The 16,979-nt window shown below is 43.7% G+C and overlaps 1 protein-coding gene across 1 annotated transcript in view; it reads right to left on the bottom strand.

Annotated features, from left to right (window-relative positions):
• Positions 1-15,217, bottom strand: part of Fam124a (family with sequence similarity 124 member A) — a 53,569-nt gene extending 38,352 nt beyond the window's left edge. The window contains exons 1-2 of the mRNA XM_020153094.2: positions 15,001-15,217; positions 5,472-5,503 (exon numbers count right to left, since the gene is read on the bottom strand). Coding sequence (XP_020008683.2) covers positions 5,472-5,503; positions 15,001-15,077 — 109 coding nt within the window. The 5' untranslated portion in view covers positions 15,078-15,217. The remainder of the gene's footprint in view (positions 1-5,471; positions 5,504-15,000) is intronic.
• Between the last annotated feature and the right edge of the window lie 1,762 nt (positions 15,218-16,979).

Below are 16,979 nucleotides of genomic sequence, written 5' to 3'. Positions count from 1 at the left end.
TACAGAACAGATGCTGAAGGAATATTTATTCTGCAAATAATGGAATATATATTGTATACAGGAGAAAAAAATGAAGATTATAACATTGACAAAATGGATCAAAGTTAAACTGGCTACTATCACATCTTTTAAAATACTGATCTTTTTTTGGAGGGGCGTGATAAAAAATGCCTCTAAAATGAGCAAAATCTGTCAGCTATCATCTTCTCAAAAAAACAGAATAGTAAATAGTTCATTAAAACCAAGTCTTCATTTGGCTCTTGTACTTGGGAGACACAGAACACATGTGTTGAAGTATTTTCCACCAGTGATGAATTCCACAGTATATATCATGTCTTCTCAGCGTGTTGCTTTTCAAGTGTCTTCATTTGTTCAGTAAATCACAATGAGCTCATCTTTCTTTCCTACCTGCTGAGGGATTGCACAAAAGTGGCCAATGTCAAAACCAAAACATGAGGCTTCCATACTCTGGAATTACAAGGAAGAGTCGAAACTACTGAGAAACTAAAGGGAGATGACAGCATTTAATTGGAAAGATACTCCTGCTAGAAAAAACATCCTTAGGAAGGGGCAAGATATTTTTCTAGGCACAGCAGCAGCACCAAAAATGACAAGTTCCATGGTGGCTTTGACATACTACAGTGCCTTGCCATCAACCAGGATGCCTTTCTTATTTGAAACACTTGTGATTCACCTTTTCCTACAACAAGAGAGTGTGCAGTTCACAGACATGCTGCAGGGAAGCCAAGGGAACTCCACTGGAAGTGCTGGACCAGCAAGGAAGAGCAAAGCCATCTGAGTCAGTGGAAGAACAAAGCAGAAAGTTGAGAAAAGAAAGCTGATGAAAAAAAGAGGAGAGAAAGAATCCAGGGCCCAGGCAAGTAAAAGAACAAATTCAGGGAATTCTGCCCTCCCATTATGTATCCCTTTTTGGCACAGCTTGTCACGTGTTCCTGGCTCAAACCAGCAGAGCACACTGCAGACATAGAATACTTTACAGCATTGCCAGTGGCTGGGACACACTCTGTGTGCCACCTTGACCACTTTTGCTGTGAGAAGTAGGAAGGGGTACAAAAGTGTAAGGTGTCCTATTTGTAAGATGTCAGGAGAGAGTTGATTACCATACTGGGATGGAGATGGGACAGTTTTAGAGTGGAAATCAGGAGGGCCGTGTGCACAGCCTTACATGGAGAGAGCAGGTTATTTCTTTGACTGTTTTCTACTGGCATTATTCTAGGGCTATAATATCTAGAATAATGATGCTAGAATAATGTATTCTGGGTCTTAAGATGTATTATACCTTCCTAAACATATAACTGCCAAGCATCTTCTAAGAGTAACTCTCCAACTATGATTACAATCTTTATTTGAATGGAAATATTGAATCACACAGGATGGGGATTTCATTAGCATTTCATGGAACATTTGATTTTTTTTTCCTGGCATAATTGTTGTTTTTCTTTTATCCTGTTCATAAAATTTCCCCTTTTTATTCAAATCACTTAAGCATGCAAATTGTGCATCCTGGCTTGATGATTTTCTTACCAGACTTCTAGAAAAACAACCTAAACTTCTGAGAGTATGAATGAGATTCATCTTCCTTAGGAAGCATCATGATTTTCTGAGTGAACTCTCTTAAGGCTCACAGTGTGCTGAACTTTTTAGAAAGCATAAAGCTAAAGCCTACCTTCCTGGCCATTAAAAAAAAGGCAAATGGACCAGTTATAAATGGAAAAGCCCTACCAAACCAAACCAAACAATCCATTAAAAAAAGCCCCTTGGCTACCCGCCCCCAGAGTTGAATGGAAACAGAGAACCTAGTCAGTCAGTAGAAGAGCATTCCAAGATCTGTGAGGTCAGGGAAAAAGGATGATGCTAACCATTGCATGCCCTCTCTTGCTTCAGACCGGGACATTTCCTTGAGTAGAGAGTAGCCACTGCATCTCACCCCAATCTCTTACCATTCTGCAATGCAGAGAAACTCAGGTTGATCCTGAAGAGCCCTAGCTTTGGGATAGGATGCCTAGCCCTCCAGATTTCCATTCTGGGTCAAGGAGAGCAAAGAGAAAAGGTATAGACTCCTCTTCTTCCCTTCTTCCTTCTCTCTATTTTAGAGGAGCTTTTAAGATATTCTACACCTCAGCATCCTAGAACTTCGGGAAGGGTCATTAGAGGCCATCCTGTCTAAGTACCACATTCTACAGAGAAGGAAACAGAGGCTCAAAGAGGGTGCTATGGTTGTTCTTTTGGGGACAAACCATGGGGTTCCTGTGCAGAAGGCTTGGTCCCTGATGTGGAATGTGGTGAAACCTTTAAGAGGAGGGGCCTGGTGAGAGTGATTAGGTCATTGGGGGTGCTGTCCTCAGAAGGGTTTAATATAATTCTCATGGCATCCCAGTTAGTTACCCCAATAGTGGGTTGTTATTAAGGAGACTTTCTAGGCTGTCCAGCTTCTGTCTCACTATGTGATTTCTTCCACAAATGCCATTGTGATGCCATCTGCCATCAGGCCCTTGTGGAGGCCAAGCAAAGTCTGGTGCCATGCTCTTGAGCCTCCACAATTATTACTAAATAAACTTGTTTTTTAAAAAATAAAGTTTCCAGTTTCAGGAATTTTGTTATAGCAATGAAAGATGGACTAAGACAGATAGTGAGTGGTCAAAGGGCACTAACTAATTCATGTCGAACCCAGGACTAGAACTGATAATATAACCATGTCACTGCTCTTGAATCTTTCCCTAGTGATGATGGCGAAAAGGCCACCCCTTGCTTTTTGAAGAGTGACTGGTGTTCTCTGTAGGCAGCTTTCATACTAGTTCCTAGTGATGAAACCCCAGCTGCCAAAAATAGGTGCCAATGCCAATGCTACCCCAATGAGGCTCCTGGGAAGCCTGGCACACACAGGTGGGGGAACCCCCATGTGGATGCTGACTGAGAACCATTCACACTGATGCTCAGCTCCCACCCAGGAATCAGGAGTCATTCAGAAAGAAGCCATTCCACTGAGAGGTTGACAGTGACAGCAGAGTGACAGTAAGATGCAAGAACTGCTTACAGACCAACAAATGGGGTCTGGAGCCCTACAGCCGGAGGGCAGTCCTCAACCCTGCTGGTCACACAGAGGGCATATACCCAGTCACCATGACCGTGCCAGGACCCAGAGGACAAATAACAAACTCACTACCCTTCTTTCCACTCACTCCCTTCAGGGTGATCAGCAAGTGTGTGGGGAAGCATTATTTTAACAATCTACTTGGAACATGCTTTTTCTTCTTGTAGCATGGGCAAACCTACGCCGTAAATGCTAGTCCTCAGACGTGCTAAGGTTTTCTCCTTTTGAGAACATGCTGTTACCTCTCACTGGCTGTTCAGGGTAGGGTTTCTCCTGCCTGTGGGCAGGGCCAGGATTTGTGCTCCTGGCTGGGAGCAGAGGCAGCCTGCTAAAGCAGGGACAGCCTGGGGCGCACCAGTATCCACTCTTTTTCCTTACTACTGGAAATGTATTGGTGGTAGCAATACATCAAAGAAAACAACACTATCCAGATCCCCTTCTAACTAAGGATAAACACATGACCAGGATTTGACTCAAAGGGATGAGAGAAATCACTGGGTAGTGTCTTTGAGAAAACTCCCAAAAAGTGGTGTGACTCAGCTGTCAAGTACCTTCTGACCTTCCGTTTTCTTTATCTCTGCTGAGTATAAGGATGTGATGGTTGCAATGGAGGCAGCCATATTGTAACTCTGAGGCAGCCCTGGGATATGGAAACCAAAAGCTGCGAATGATGTAGAGAATAACTGAAGAGCTTCTATACCAGACCTACACTGCGTCTTCTGGACTTTTTTTTTTTTAATGATAGAGGGAAACAAATTCCTTTGTGTTTAACCATTATTTTTCTTTATTATTTGTAGCGAAACATATTTCCTAACTGAAACACACACCCGTACACAACACACACTCACAAGAGGCACCATCACTGAAGAGTGGAGGCAGGAGCCACAGCGGTCAAACACTTAAGGTGAAAAGGAAGAGCAGTAACGCTTGGTATTGATCCCAGCTGCGCTGAGACATTCCAACCCAGAGACTGCAATTAAAATAACATAGAGGAAAACATCCCAAACCAAATTACCAGTTTTGCTGCCTACAGAGGTGCTGGGTTGTGACCCAGAGGACTGATTTGAGAGCTACAAATGGAGTAAGGGCTTCGGGTATGTATTTTACAAAAATCATTCTTAATAAATGTAGCCTCTGGGCCAAACTGAGTGCAGTGAGAATGGAGAGAGAGAGAGGAGCTGGCTGTGGTTTTAGGAACGCAACTGCTTCAGGAAAGGAGTCCAAGCCACTGGAGAATTATTCTCATGATTACTAACAGCTCGTAATAACGAAGGGGCAATGTGAGGCCTCCGGTTGGCTGAAGTGATCAGAAATTGCTCATTGCAGTAGGACTAATAACTAAATATAATTTAACGCTAAATTACAATTCTAGACATCCAGCTTCCTCCACAGTCCCTTATGGCAAAGGAAAACCAAGCCAGAACATCAATAAATAGAATAATCCAATTAAGTATCTCTCCATTTGGGAACTATTCAGAATTGAGTGTTTAACACGATAGTGAGACAGGGCAGAACAATTCAGTATTTACTAACTCAAGAAAATCAGGGCTCTTATAATAAGACAGTTAGTTCTTGTTATTTTAAAATGTGTTCAACCGATCTGAATGGCTTGATGTAGTGATTTTAATCGCTATAAATTTTTTCTAGACATGAGGCATCATTTCTCATGAATATATTTACTTGTATTTTAATATTAAATATAAGCATCTTTTTATGTTCAGAATGTCTTTATCAACATACTGCTAATCATTTAACTACAAATAATGATCAACTATAAGACAGGAATTAAAACAGAGGAAGATATCTACATTCCTGTCAGCTACATTTAGATGGAAAGCTGATAGCTAAATCACCTAATTATAGTATACATTGTACACTTGACACTGTTAACACCCTTTATAGATTCTGTCAGATATGGACTTCCCTCCATGCAGAAAGGGGAAGATATTTTGTTTGCAGAAGCAACAATACAGGGAAGGAATCTGCTAAGGGCTGAGTTGGAGCAAGCCCACAAAGGCAGCAACTAGGCTCTGAGCTTTCTGTGACCTGAAAGTAGTGGGGACTGGAGAGATGTCAGTTCCATGAGTGAATTAGTGGAGTTCCTGGAGGTGTTTCTATGAGTGACTATGAACAGCTGATAAAGCCAGCTGCTCATCCTTCAGGCTGAATACATCCAGGGGAAGGTAAGGCACATCAGGTACTGAAGTCCAAGTATAATCCAGCCCAGAGTTACAGAGCTTTCAAATCACACTCTTTGGGAAGGATCCTTTGGAGAGTCCTACTTACTATGAAAGCCCCAAGCACTGATCCCTGGAGGGACCTTTAAGACAGGGTTGAAGGACATTTGAAAGATACTTACTGCTGGTGGAGGACAAGTGGCTGTAGTCGGACCTGAAACACAAGACCTCAGTGTCAGTAGGAGTATACAGCAGTTTTCTTTATCCAAATAATTCTGTCAAGCTGGAAGGTTAGTGAGTGATAAGTTGTACTTAACTGGTAAAGAAGTACCAACAATTAGAAACTACAGGAGTCTTTGCTCCCATTTCCTGTATGCGAAACAGGAAATGTTTCTCTCTCTTTTTCTCCTCCTTCCCACCTTATCTTTACTTTATCCTGTTACACTAAAATAAATCCTTGCTAAAACTGTCAAAAAAAAAAAAGAAACTATAGACTTGAGGCTCAATTTGTGCAAACTAAAGTTATATTTGAATTTGAAAGCAAAACTTCAAAGGCATATGGGTTCTGAAAATCCTCCCTCTGCCCTGCCCTGCCTGATGGCATTTGGAGTTGTCTAAATTTGCTGGCAAATTTTTGAGTGGTTGTTTACTTTTCAGGGGAAAAAGCCCCAAGTTTTCAGTAGATTCACAACTCCCCAAAAGGTAAAGCCTTGACAATAAATACCCTTCCATGTTCATTCCACACCACAGGGCAAAGTTCTGTTTTTTAAAAATAGTTTTATTATATTTTTAATTAGTATTCATTAATAATATGAAAAAGTTTCATTGTGGTAATTCCATACGTGGGTACAGGGTACCTTGAAGGAGTTCACCCTCTCCATTACATTCCCATTCCTCCCTCCTTCCACCCTGTTTTTTCAAACAGTGTTTGGTGGCTTTCATTATGCTGTTTTCATATATACATATATAGTATATTTTGATCCCCTTCACCCCTCAGTACCCTTTCCTCTCCCCCTCACCCCTCTGGTTGATCCCCAATACCATCCCCCTTTCACATTCATGTACCATCACCATCATCATTTTAGGTCTAGATTCCATAACTGAGTGAGAACTGTGATACCTGGCTTTTTGAGCTTGGCTTATCTCATTCAACATGATGACCTCAGTTCCATCCATTTTCCTGCAAATGATATAATTCCATTTTTCCTTATGGCTGAGTAAAATTCCATGGCACACATCTCTCTCTCTCTGTAAGTATATATATATATATACACACAGACACACAGAGTTACAATAAACATGGGTGTGCAGGTATCTCTCTCACATGTTGATTTACACTCCTTCGGATATATGCCCAAGAGTGGTATGGCAGGGTCATAGGTAAGTCTATTTTTAGTTTTTTGAGGAAACTCTATACTGATTTTCACAGTGGTTGCACCAGCTGACAGTCCCACCAACAGTGTATGAGAATACCTCTTCCCCTTGAATCCTCACTAGCATTTGTTGTTTGTTTTCTTGATGATTGCCAATCTGACTGGGGTGAGATGGAATCTTGATGTGTTTGTATTTGCATTTCCTTTATGCCTAAGGATGTTGAACATTGCTTTATGTATTTATGAGCTATTTGAGTTTCTTCTGAGAACTTTCAAATCACTTGCCCAATAATTGGATTATTTGTTCTTTTGCTGTTTAGTTTTTTGAAGTCTTTGTATAGTCTGGATATTAGTTCTTTATCTATTGAATAGCTGGTAAAGATTCTCTCCCATTCTGTGGGTTGTCCCTTGATTCTAGTAATTGTTTCTTTTGATGTGCAGAAAAATTTTAATTTGAGACAGTCCCATTTGACCATTCTTGCTCGTTTGCTGGGCACTGCTTTACTGCTGTGAGGAGTGAGAGAGACTCTCCATCCTCAAAGTGTCCACATTCCAGGTCTGGTTGAGTAGCAGGAAACCCAAAGACATCGGGAAACTTCAACTGGTTTTAGTTCCACTCAGAAGAAATCCTGCTCGCTAGGACGGTAACAGGATGTGGGCTATGACAAGGAAGGGTTAGGGCTTTGGTGAAGTGACCCAGTAGGCTCTATGTGGAACTTCAGTGGCTGGCACTCATTGCTATGAGGATGGGACTCCAGCCAAGATCTGTTCTGCTTCATGTCTGCTATTCTTGCCCTTCATGTGTGGCTGTTAAGGCTTCGCTTTCTGGAAGGGAATTGGATGTAGAAGCTATTTATTTTCTCCCCCTAGTGTCCTAAAGTCATTCCCAGTAGGAAATTAATCACTTGGGCACATAGGGATTTATTCTGTCCTGGTAGTTAGGGAACATAGTTATGCAAATAAACTACTTAATTATGTTTAATTTTATGGATATATACTCCTTTTATTTCCTTATTCTCACATTGCCTTTCTTGAGTCATCCAATTTTCACTCCACTGAGCTTCTTACCACATTAAAAAAGTATGTACAAAACTTAAATATAAGAAGCATGCTTCTTATTAAAATAGCCTCCAGCATACAGACCAAATGATACAGTGATTTATTGGTTGAGGAACAAAATGGAGGAAAGCAGTACACAGTTCTCTCTTTTTCAAATGAAATATTTTCATAGTCATAAAGCCATTAAATTTTAAAACTGGAAAGAATAACAACTATGAACATTTGCATATCCTTTTATATGTTACAAACTGTATTTGCATATATCTAATCTAATTTTTTTTATTAAATGGGAAGCAAAGTGATACTATTTGTAAGGAGACCAGGAGGTGAGGAATGGGAAGGGTTTGGACTCAATGAGAAGGGTGGGTGGCAAGGAATGAATTAGAAAGTATGATGGATTGCTAGGGCATGGGGCCACCCCAGCTAAGAGGCATGAACACATCATGAATCAGTAATGTTCTGAAACCCAGGGCTTCAGCACCCAGCCACTAGCATGTTAAATTCTTTCTGGAACTAGGCAGAACATAAACTTTACGACAACACTTAGAAATGGAACTATATATAAATGCAGCAAATGCCCAACAAACACCCACTGTGGTAGATGTGACAGCAATACAATTCTGTTACAATATGATCATCTGAAGACGGCCAGACTTTAAAGAAACTGTATGACTCTCCAAATACAACATATAATGTGCAATATTAGTAGTTCTCTTGTATTAAAAAATGTGTCAGCCTTTTCAGCTAGGATTTTCCAAATACTCCTGAAGCAGATGGGATTCACATATGCAGACGTTTTAAAGATCTGCACACAGATGGATATGTATGCAGAGTGAAATTTACATTGGAAACGTCATTCAAGAATCCTGAATTGCAATGGTAGTATTTTAGCATAGGGGTTAGCATAACTAATGCCCTTCCATAAGTCCCCTCAAATCTCTCGAGGCTGGGTTAGGCCTGCCAACTGGTCAGTCTTCAAAAGTCATTCTTGTCTGCTCCAATTCCTTCTCCATATAGCAGCACAATCTTTGCAAAGCACAAATCTGATCATGTCTCTCTCTGGCTGAAATTCAAGCTCACTAGTTAAAACACAAACCCTTCTCTCTATGACTGATGGTCTCTGCCCAGCTCTGCAGCCCAGCCTCCACCTCTGTCTACCACTGAAACAGAAACCAAACAGAAACATGAGTCACCTAAAATCTCAAGTTGCTCTCCAGCCTTTGGTCCTAAGTTTATGTAATTTGTACACAGTTGCCTTCATGATGGAGATACAGGTTTGAACTGCTCTTTTCAGTTAACATCATTCCAACACCTGCTCCACAACTCTATAATTATCATTTTAGATACAGTGGTGTACTACAATTTATTCAGCCATTTCCCTTCTGTTGGTTATGTGATTGTACTTGATGGCTCACTTTTACAAAGCACATGGGAATGAAATATTTACAAATAAAGTTTTATATTTACTTTCTTGTCCTTAGAAAAATTAGCACGAGTGGGAATTACAGGCTGGGTAGAGGCATGAACTCTTTTATACCTCATAAAATATATTCCAAATCACCCCAAAAGGTTGTTTACTGGAAACATTACCAGTGAAAGACAAACTGTAAAGTTTAAAACAATCTTGTGCATAAATAGATTCAAATAATTTCCGAGAACAACCAGATATCTGACCAGGGTTTTCTGGAGGTATTTGTACTCTCCAGCTTTTTTAGAGTGAGAAGGAACAAGCAGGTGGGCACCTGCTTTGAGATTTCTGATTACTTGCCTCACATCAAAAGAATTGACCTGGGTGACTATTCATATGACATTCAAGTCTGCCAAAATGAAGCATGAAAGGAAAGGTGAATTTATGAGGTTTTAGAATGCAAAACTTTTGACACATGATACAGATGAGCAGAAAAATAAAGGATTATAGGTTCTCACATACCTCACACACACACATACACACACACACACATATATATATATTCCCAACTATTATATTTACTTAATTACCTGTGCAAAGAATAAAAAGTAAGATATGGTTCTTTGACTCTATTTTTGCTATAATTATATATATAAGAACTATATATAAAGTCATCCTATAAGATATTGTACCACTGTTAACAGTCTCCTTTGCCTATTTATACATATATTTCATTTTATAAAACAATTATCTTCCTAAATATCTCCTAAATTCTCTTCCAGGAAATCACGGCATAAGAACAGATCTTGGCATTTCTGTATAACTGGTCTTGATGTTTCTGCAAAACATCAGCCCAATGCATCATGGCCTTCATCTGTTAACTGTCAGTGCTCTGCGTTAAATGCTGTGGTAATTTAGAGTTTAACTGGCTCCACTTTGATCCCAAGTTAATAGAGTGATAACAGACTATCATATCTTCTATGTGAGACTTCCCCTTTCCCCCTGAAAAAAAAAACAAACCCTATCCTCTTTTAAAATTTATTTCACCTACCCACCTGCTCAAACTCTCAGCCCATGAACCACAACCCACAATGAAGAATGGTTGGGAGGTCACCCAAAGATATAAGGCATGGTGTGACCCTGACATGGGTCAGAAGCTCAGCAACAGCTGACACAGAAGCCCGTTAATGCCAGACTAACTGTATGAAAATGATCCATCAGGAACAGTCACATGTAAGAAAGTGGCTTAGAGGCCAAATCTCAGAGAACATAATGAAAGTCATTAGAAAGCTTTGGCTTTTATTTGGACTCACAAGGAGCTGCCTGGCCCTCTATTAATAAGGGCTCTGTTTCTTAAGCTCGTTACCACTGTCAGCAGCTGACTTGCCAGTTTCTTCCAACAGAAAGTACACCAAAGCACAACACTTGCTTTCAAGTGGTTTGGGAAAATGGGAGTTTCAAAATGACATCCATTGGCACCAAAGAATACCAGTTTGCTTTTAATCTTGGTCTGTACTCGTGGGTCAGACAGCAAAGGCAGCATTTCAAGCAAAAGGAAAAGCAGAAAACAAAGGGTAATTAATACAGATCAAATGGCTCCTAGAAAGGCAAAGCCACAAGGTGGAAGCACGCCAGGGACCCAGGCGTCGATTCAGGCCACCAATGAGCTGTGTATCCTTCTATAAAAAAAAAAAAGATTATAATACTGAAACACACCCTGCATGTGCAGGATGGTCTCATGATGATCCAATTGCTGAAGGTATCTCCTATGATGGGTTTAAGGAACACATGGTTTTGAGGTCACCTTGTTTATCGCAGAAAACTCTATGTTTAGTATTTGAAGTGTTCTTTGATGGACGTAATAAAGGACGGAGGGTTTTATGCCAGGCACTGTAGAGTCAAAAAGACTCTAGGAGGGAGGTCTTATCTTCATCCCCATTGTACAAAGTGAGAAACTGAGACAGAGAGAGATTAAGAAACCAGCTTACGGTTCCACAATTCCTAAGCAAAGGAGACAGGATTTGAATGGCTGGCTCTCTTGATTGTAACTTCCAAAGGGACCAGTGCAGTCTTCCACTGCCAGTGGAACCCACAAAGTTTCTCAGAACGGTCTCTTCAATCTGACAAATAATAGGATTGAAAATCAGCTTACACAGTACTCTAAAGTCCTTTCCTCCTCTGTTTTGCTCATACCCACCTAACAATAGTCTTCCCACCCCCAGTCCTTCATGAACTCAACTATTACGCCCGCTCCCTGGCTTTCTCTGCCTGACCTGATATTGTCCACTGCAAGAAAATAAATAGCAAGGTAGACTCTGGCACCATAAGCTATAATCACTCATCTCAACTGGCTCCTATTTCACACTGCTATAACAACTATCTCAAGTCTCTATTCTTCTGTGTGTGTGTGTGTGTGTGTGTGTGTGGCTGCATCTACACTCTTCTTCCCTTCCGTCCCACTAGTCATAAGAGAGAAGGGCCCCCTCCTATCCAAAGCCAATCCATCCTCAAGTGATCTGAAGTCCATCTACCTCCACTTCTTCCGAAAGCTGACACTATGCAGGATCTGCTTTTCTCCTGCATCTTTATCCTTTCTGTTTTGATAGAACCCTTTCTATCACAGTGATTGTCCACTTGCAGCCTGTACCAGGAAATCCTTCCCTTCCCTTCCTCTCCCCTCTGTTCACTGCCTCTCCATGCCCCTCTTTCCCAGACAAATGGCTCTAGCTGTCACCTCTTCCTCATCTTCTGGAGCCACTCTAATCTGCCTTCTGCCTCCATGGCTCCACTGTCAGATATTCACATTTGTCTCCAGCAATAAAAAGACTTCACAGTGAGAACTTTTCTCAAAAAACAAGCTGGGAGTGATAGCGCATGCCTGTGATCCCAGCTACATGGAAGGTGAAAGTGGAGGATGAAGGCCCAAGGCCCACCTGGGCAAAAGCAAGAAAGCCTATCTGAAAATTAAAGATCTGGGGGCATGGCGTAAGTGGTAGAGCTTTTGTCTAGCAAACAGAAAGCCGTGAGTTCAAACCCAGTGTCACCAAAACAAAAGACACTTCACATTCCTCACTCAGTTTCTCAGTAGCACAGCAGATCTCCCCTTCCTTTCTGCAAAACTCAAAATTTCTTTGGCTTCTTGGATATCCCTTTATTCCTTCTTTTATTCATGCTGCCGCTCTCAAGCTTCTGAATCATCTCCTTGACCTGCCATTTACATGAGGTGCTGTCTTAGAGGCTGGACTTAGATTGTTGTACTGAGTTACGCCTGGAGTCAATGAGCCAATGAAACATGCAACACACTGGGGCTTAGAACAGTAGGCGGCGCTGGGTAAATGTAAGTGTTCAGTGTGACTTTCAGTTCATGTCATGTCTGCTGGGGCTTCAGGTGCCATGTTTAAGTAGACAGTTGCAAAGGCCACGTGCCATACGCACCACTTCGCTGAGCTATCTTTCCTTGGATATCTCTCATGACCTCAGGAATGTGCTCACAATGAAACACCGAATACTCTGCCCACACATGATATAGTAGGGATCAAAGTCTACTTTGAAAATCTGATAGAAAATAAGCTCTCTTCTCATAAAAACTCATGAAGTGCATTCTTTTGCATATGGCTTGAAGCAATTCATGGACTAAACTAAGGATCACCATCTTAATGGATGGGTCACTTGAGCTGGACCTTGAAAGAAAGGTAGAATTTCACTCAGTGGACAGCAGGCTAGGTAGAAAGGGCAGAGCTGGCATAGGGCAGCCAGACAAAGGCAAGGTAGTGGAAGAAGATGCCAGATGTGGCCAGGTGCTGGGGGCAGTGAGCACTTGTGACCAGAGAGAGAGGAGGGGCTCCATAGCATTGGGGCTTACAGGCCACATTCAATTCTTGCACTGAATAAATGACAGAACCATATAAGTTTGGGAGGGAGAGAGACACATTTAGATTTATGCTTTAAAATAATAATGATAGCAAACATTTATTGTGTTTTCTATGTGCTTTACACTCAACCTCCACAGGTTGATAGATGAAAGTGGAATAGGGGAAGAGGGCAGGCAAAGCTCCAGAAAAGTAAACAAACTCAGGATAGCTTTTCTGAGAATTAAACTAAAATTCAAGGGTATAAAAATACTCAGCAAATACAAGACTAACGAACATGCACTGAAACTATTTTATTTAAATTCATGACACTTAACCCAGCTGAAGGATGTAAGGGATGCAATAAGAATTCTTTAAACAATTCTGTCCTGTCACAGCTACAATATTCTAGGGACAGGCAGAAAACAGCTCTGGTGTCAGCCTGCTCAGTGGGCCTGGCCCCTCCCAGGAGTCCTCGTAGCTGTCATGCTGATGCCTGTTTTCTGATGCCCCTCCTCTCCATCCCCAGGTCAGGGCTTCTTTTCTTGAAAAAATAGCTCTTTTAGGTGAGCTCTGCAAATTGAAAATGAATGGACTAGTGCACAGTTTATTTATCCCAGCTGTAAAGGAGATAGTTAATTGGGCTTTGTTTCTTCTAATCATAGTCCAGCTAACCAGAGGCAAAAAAAAAAAAAAGCCAAGGATCTAATAAATGCTCTTAGTGTAGCTCAGTGGGAGTGTTTGTCTAGCGTACATGAAGACCTGGGTTTCATCCTCAGCACCACAAAATAAATAAAGTTTCTAATTGCAAGAAAAAGCAAGGGAGGAAAAGAAAGAGCATAGAATCAGGTTACTCCATAATAATCCCAAATTTGGGTAACAGAGAAAGCCCATTTCAGGGTAAATAAGAACTCCCAGATTTGGGCTAGGAGTGGGGGTGAAGGCTGCAAGGAAGGGTGCGGCTGTGAGGCAGGAAGAGCTGTGTGCTGTGTGCGGGATGCCTTTCTGTAGGTCAGGTCAGAACCCTGGGTCCATGCTGGGTCTGCAATCCCTTCCTTCCCTCCCAAGGTTGTCAATCCCTGAGATTAGTTTGAAAGAATGAGGTGTTTCTATAGTCTGGGTAGTCACTGCCCTCTTCCATGGTTCCTCCAGATAGGAAAAGACACCCTTTCCTCCCGGGCAGGACCTGCATCCTGGATGTGCCGCTGACTCTGCACAGGAAAATCCTTTAGAGATAGGGCTGGGTGTAAGTCTTTACAAGGACATTCATCTCAGAAAAGACTTTCGGTCTTTTGTCCCACTCAGGAAAACAATGTGTTGGGAGAGGACTAATTAGTCTCCAAAGGTTTGAGATAATTGAGTCTGCTGAAGCTCACAGGACTTTTCTTTAAACAAGCGGGGCCAGATCACAGCACCATCTCCATTCCGCGGGTACCCAACGCAAGCGGAGCAGGGCAGGTGCGCCAAGAGACCAGGAAGTTGGGCAGGGACTGGCAGGCGGCTCAGCAGACTAGGATAGTCTCACAATAAAGTGGGAAATGCCATCCTTTTAGCCAACTTTTGACAGACTTTTTGGTGCGGGCGTGCCACCCTCGGTTCTGCTGTCCTCCGTCTCTGGGGATGCACCCCAGGGGTTCCGGAGCTACAGGAGAAAAGTCCCCCCGCGCGCGGAGGAGATGTGGGGGGTGTTCCGAAACAAGTGTACGAGCATCTCTGCTCTGGTGTCCCGGTGATGCTAAGGGGACACCGCACGGGCCTGGCACTCACGTGATGACGGAAGGCAAGAGGGGCTGGGTGGGTCTGCACCGAATCTCAGCTTCCTCCACTTTCCTCCCTCGGGGTGGGGCCGGCCTTCGGCCACGGATCACGCAGCTGTGCCCGAGCCCCTCAGGGTTCCCGGGATCCAGGTAGGGGGAACCCCGACATCCTGGTCCCACTATCGCGGCTCGGGCTCCGCTATGGGGTGAGAAGCAGCTGCGCAACTCAGAGCGCCCCCGCCCGCGCCCGGCCCAGCCCGGCTCACCCTCCGGTCTCGGCGCCCGAGTCCACGCAGTCCTCCTCTTCGCCGCCTGCGTTGATCTTCGGGTCCATGGTGCGCATCCGGCCCGCGCTCTGCACACGGGCGTCGGTGGGGATCCGGGGCGCGCTCCCTCGGGGCCGCCCAGTCCAGCCCAGCCGGCTTGAGCTTGAAACGGCCCGGCACTCACCCAGTGTCCCGCAGCTCCGGCTACCGCAAACAACTCCGGCGCCCGAGGCCGGTCCTTTGCCGCGCCCTCTCCTGGCCGCGCCCAGCCGGGCACCGGGGACAGCGCCCGCCCCGCCTCTCGCCGCTCCGCCCGGCAAGCGTAGGCGCGCCGGAGTGCGCGTGTGCATGAGGGCATCGCGCGCGCGCGCGCGGGGGTGCTACCGGGCGAGTGTATGCACGAGGATGCGCGCTTGTGCACGGGATGTGCGCGTGTGCACGAGCTCGCGTGAGCCTTCGTTTCGCTTGCTTATGCACGGTGTGTGAGCATGAGTGGGGGAGATGTGTGAGGTCGCGTGTATATGGTGTGCAATGGGTGTGGTGTGTTTTCTGGTGCACTAGCCTAAGGGGTGTGCCAGTTTGTGGTATGCGGGATGTGTGAGTGTGCGCACGCACCCGGCCTGCCCTTCTTCCCTGGGCCAGCAGTAGGGAATCCGGAGACCCAGGGATTGCCCTGAGGTTCTCCAGCCCCAGCGTGTGAGCAGGGACAAGAAATTCCCGACCACGCTGGAAAAGCAGAGCGGGGTGCTTCCCTTTTGGGACCGGTTGGAACACCTGGGTGTTTTCTCATAGCTTCGTCAGAACTGGCGACGCTGAATTCATTATCACCTCTCTTTTAAGTTGCAGTGGCTTCTCACCACCCAATGTGCCAGCTTACAATAGATGTCCTGCGTCCTTTTGTGATAAGAATGCCTTTTAAAATAAAGCAAAGAGTTCTGGATGTATTGCATCTGCAGCGGCAAAGGGATTATGGCTGTGAATACATTCTCCGGAGCTCAGGGTGGGTTAATGACCACTGCAGAAGGGGACCACCTCCTCCTAGTAGGGTGGGGAGGAGGCAATTTAGTGTGAGGGGGAAGAAGAGGGTCTCAGCAACTTGGATCGAAATCTGGCAGTTCTGTCTAAACCATGTCTATTTTCTTCTATCTTTGGAGGGCGTGGGGTGGGGTGTGTTTCTGGGGATGGAACCCAGGGCCTTGTGAATGCTAGGCAAGTGCTCTGCTGTTGAGCTTCATCCCCAATGACTTTCTTCTCTTTTAACACAAGTTATTTCTCATCTGTAAGACAGGGCTATTTCTGTCTACCCTGTGTCTATCTCAGTTGTGAGCCACACAAGATTATGTCTGAAAGACCGTTAGCATGGGTCCTGAAACAGGCCATGGCTAGTCACAGGCAGTGAGTGTCTTTACAAGCAAAGCCTGAGCTAGCTGCCTTCCCTCTTTCAGCTTGCAAAGCAGTGTCATGCTGGGTAATAGGTGATACCATGAAGAAGAATGTAGTTTTTCTCCCTCTCTCCTTCCCTCTTGCTCTCCCTTCCCCTTTATCTATCTAAATATCACCCCTTTCGGACTCTTATTTGAAATAAATTGCACAAAAGAGAGATCCAAGTAACAAAAGCAGACCAGAAATACAATCTCATCATCAGGAAAAAAAACAGGGGTGAGTGTGCCAACCCCAAATCTAAGTAGCCCTGACAGCCTAAAATTCCTTCCACTCAAACCAGTAATGGGTAATATTGTACTGGATTGGTATTGTGAGCTGAAAGAAAGGAGCAATTCTTCAAGGGAGTCATTCCCCCACGTTTTAGGTTATAGTGTTTGAATCTCAGATGTTCCCCTGAAGGTTCCTGGGTTATGGGCTTGGTTGACAAAGCTTATGAATACAAGATATATGGAGTTTTAATCACCTCTTCTGAGAATGTTGCGTTTCACCTATACTGCTTTAAAAAACAAGGCCCCAGAGCAGGGCTGGCCTTCCTA

The sequence above is a fragment of the Castor canadensis genome, chromosome 10 (genome assembly GCF_047511655.1).
Source record: "Castor canadensis chromosome 10, mCasCan1.hap1v2, whole genome shotgun sequence".
In the NCBI taxonomy this organism is placed as follows: domain Eukaryota; kingdom Metazoa; phylum Chordata; class Mammalia; order Rodentia; family Castoridae; genus Castor; species Castor canadensis.
This window is presented reverse-complemented; position numbering and strand designations above follow the sequence as displayed.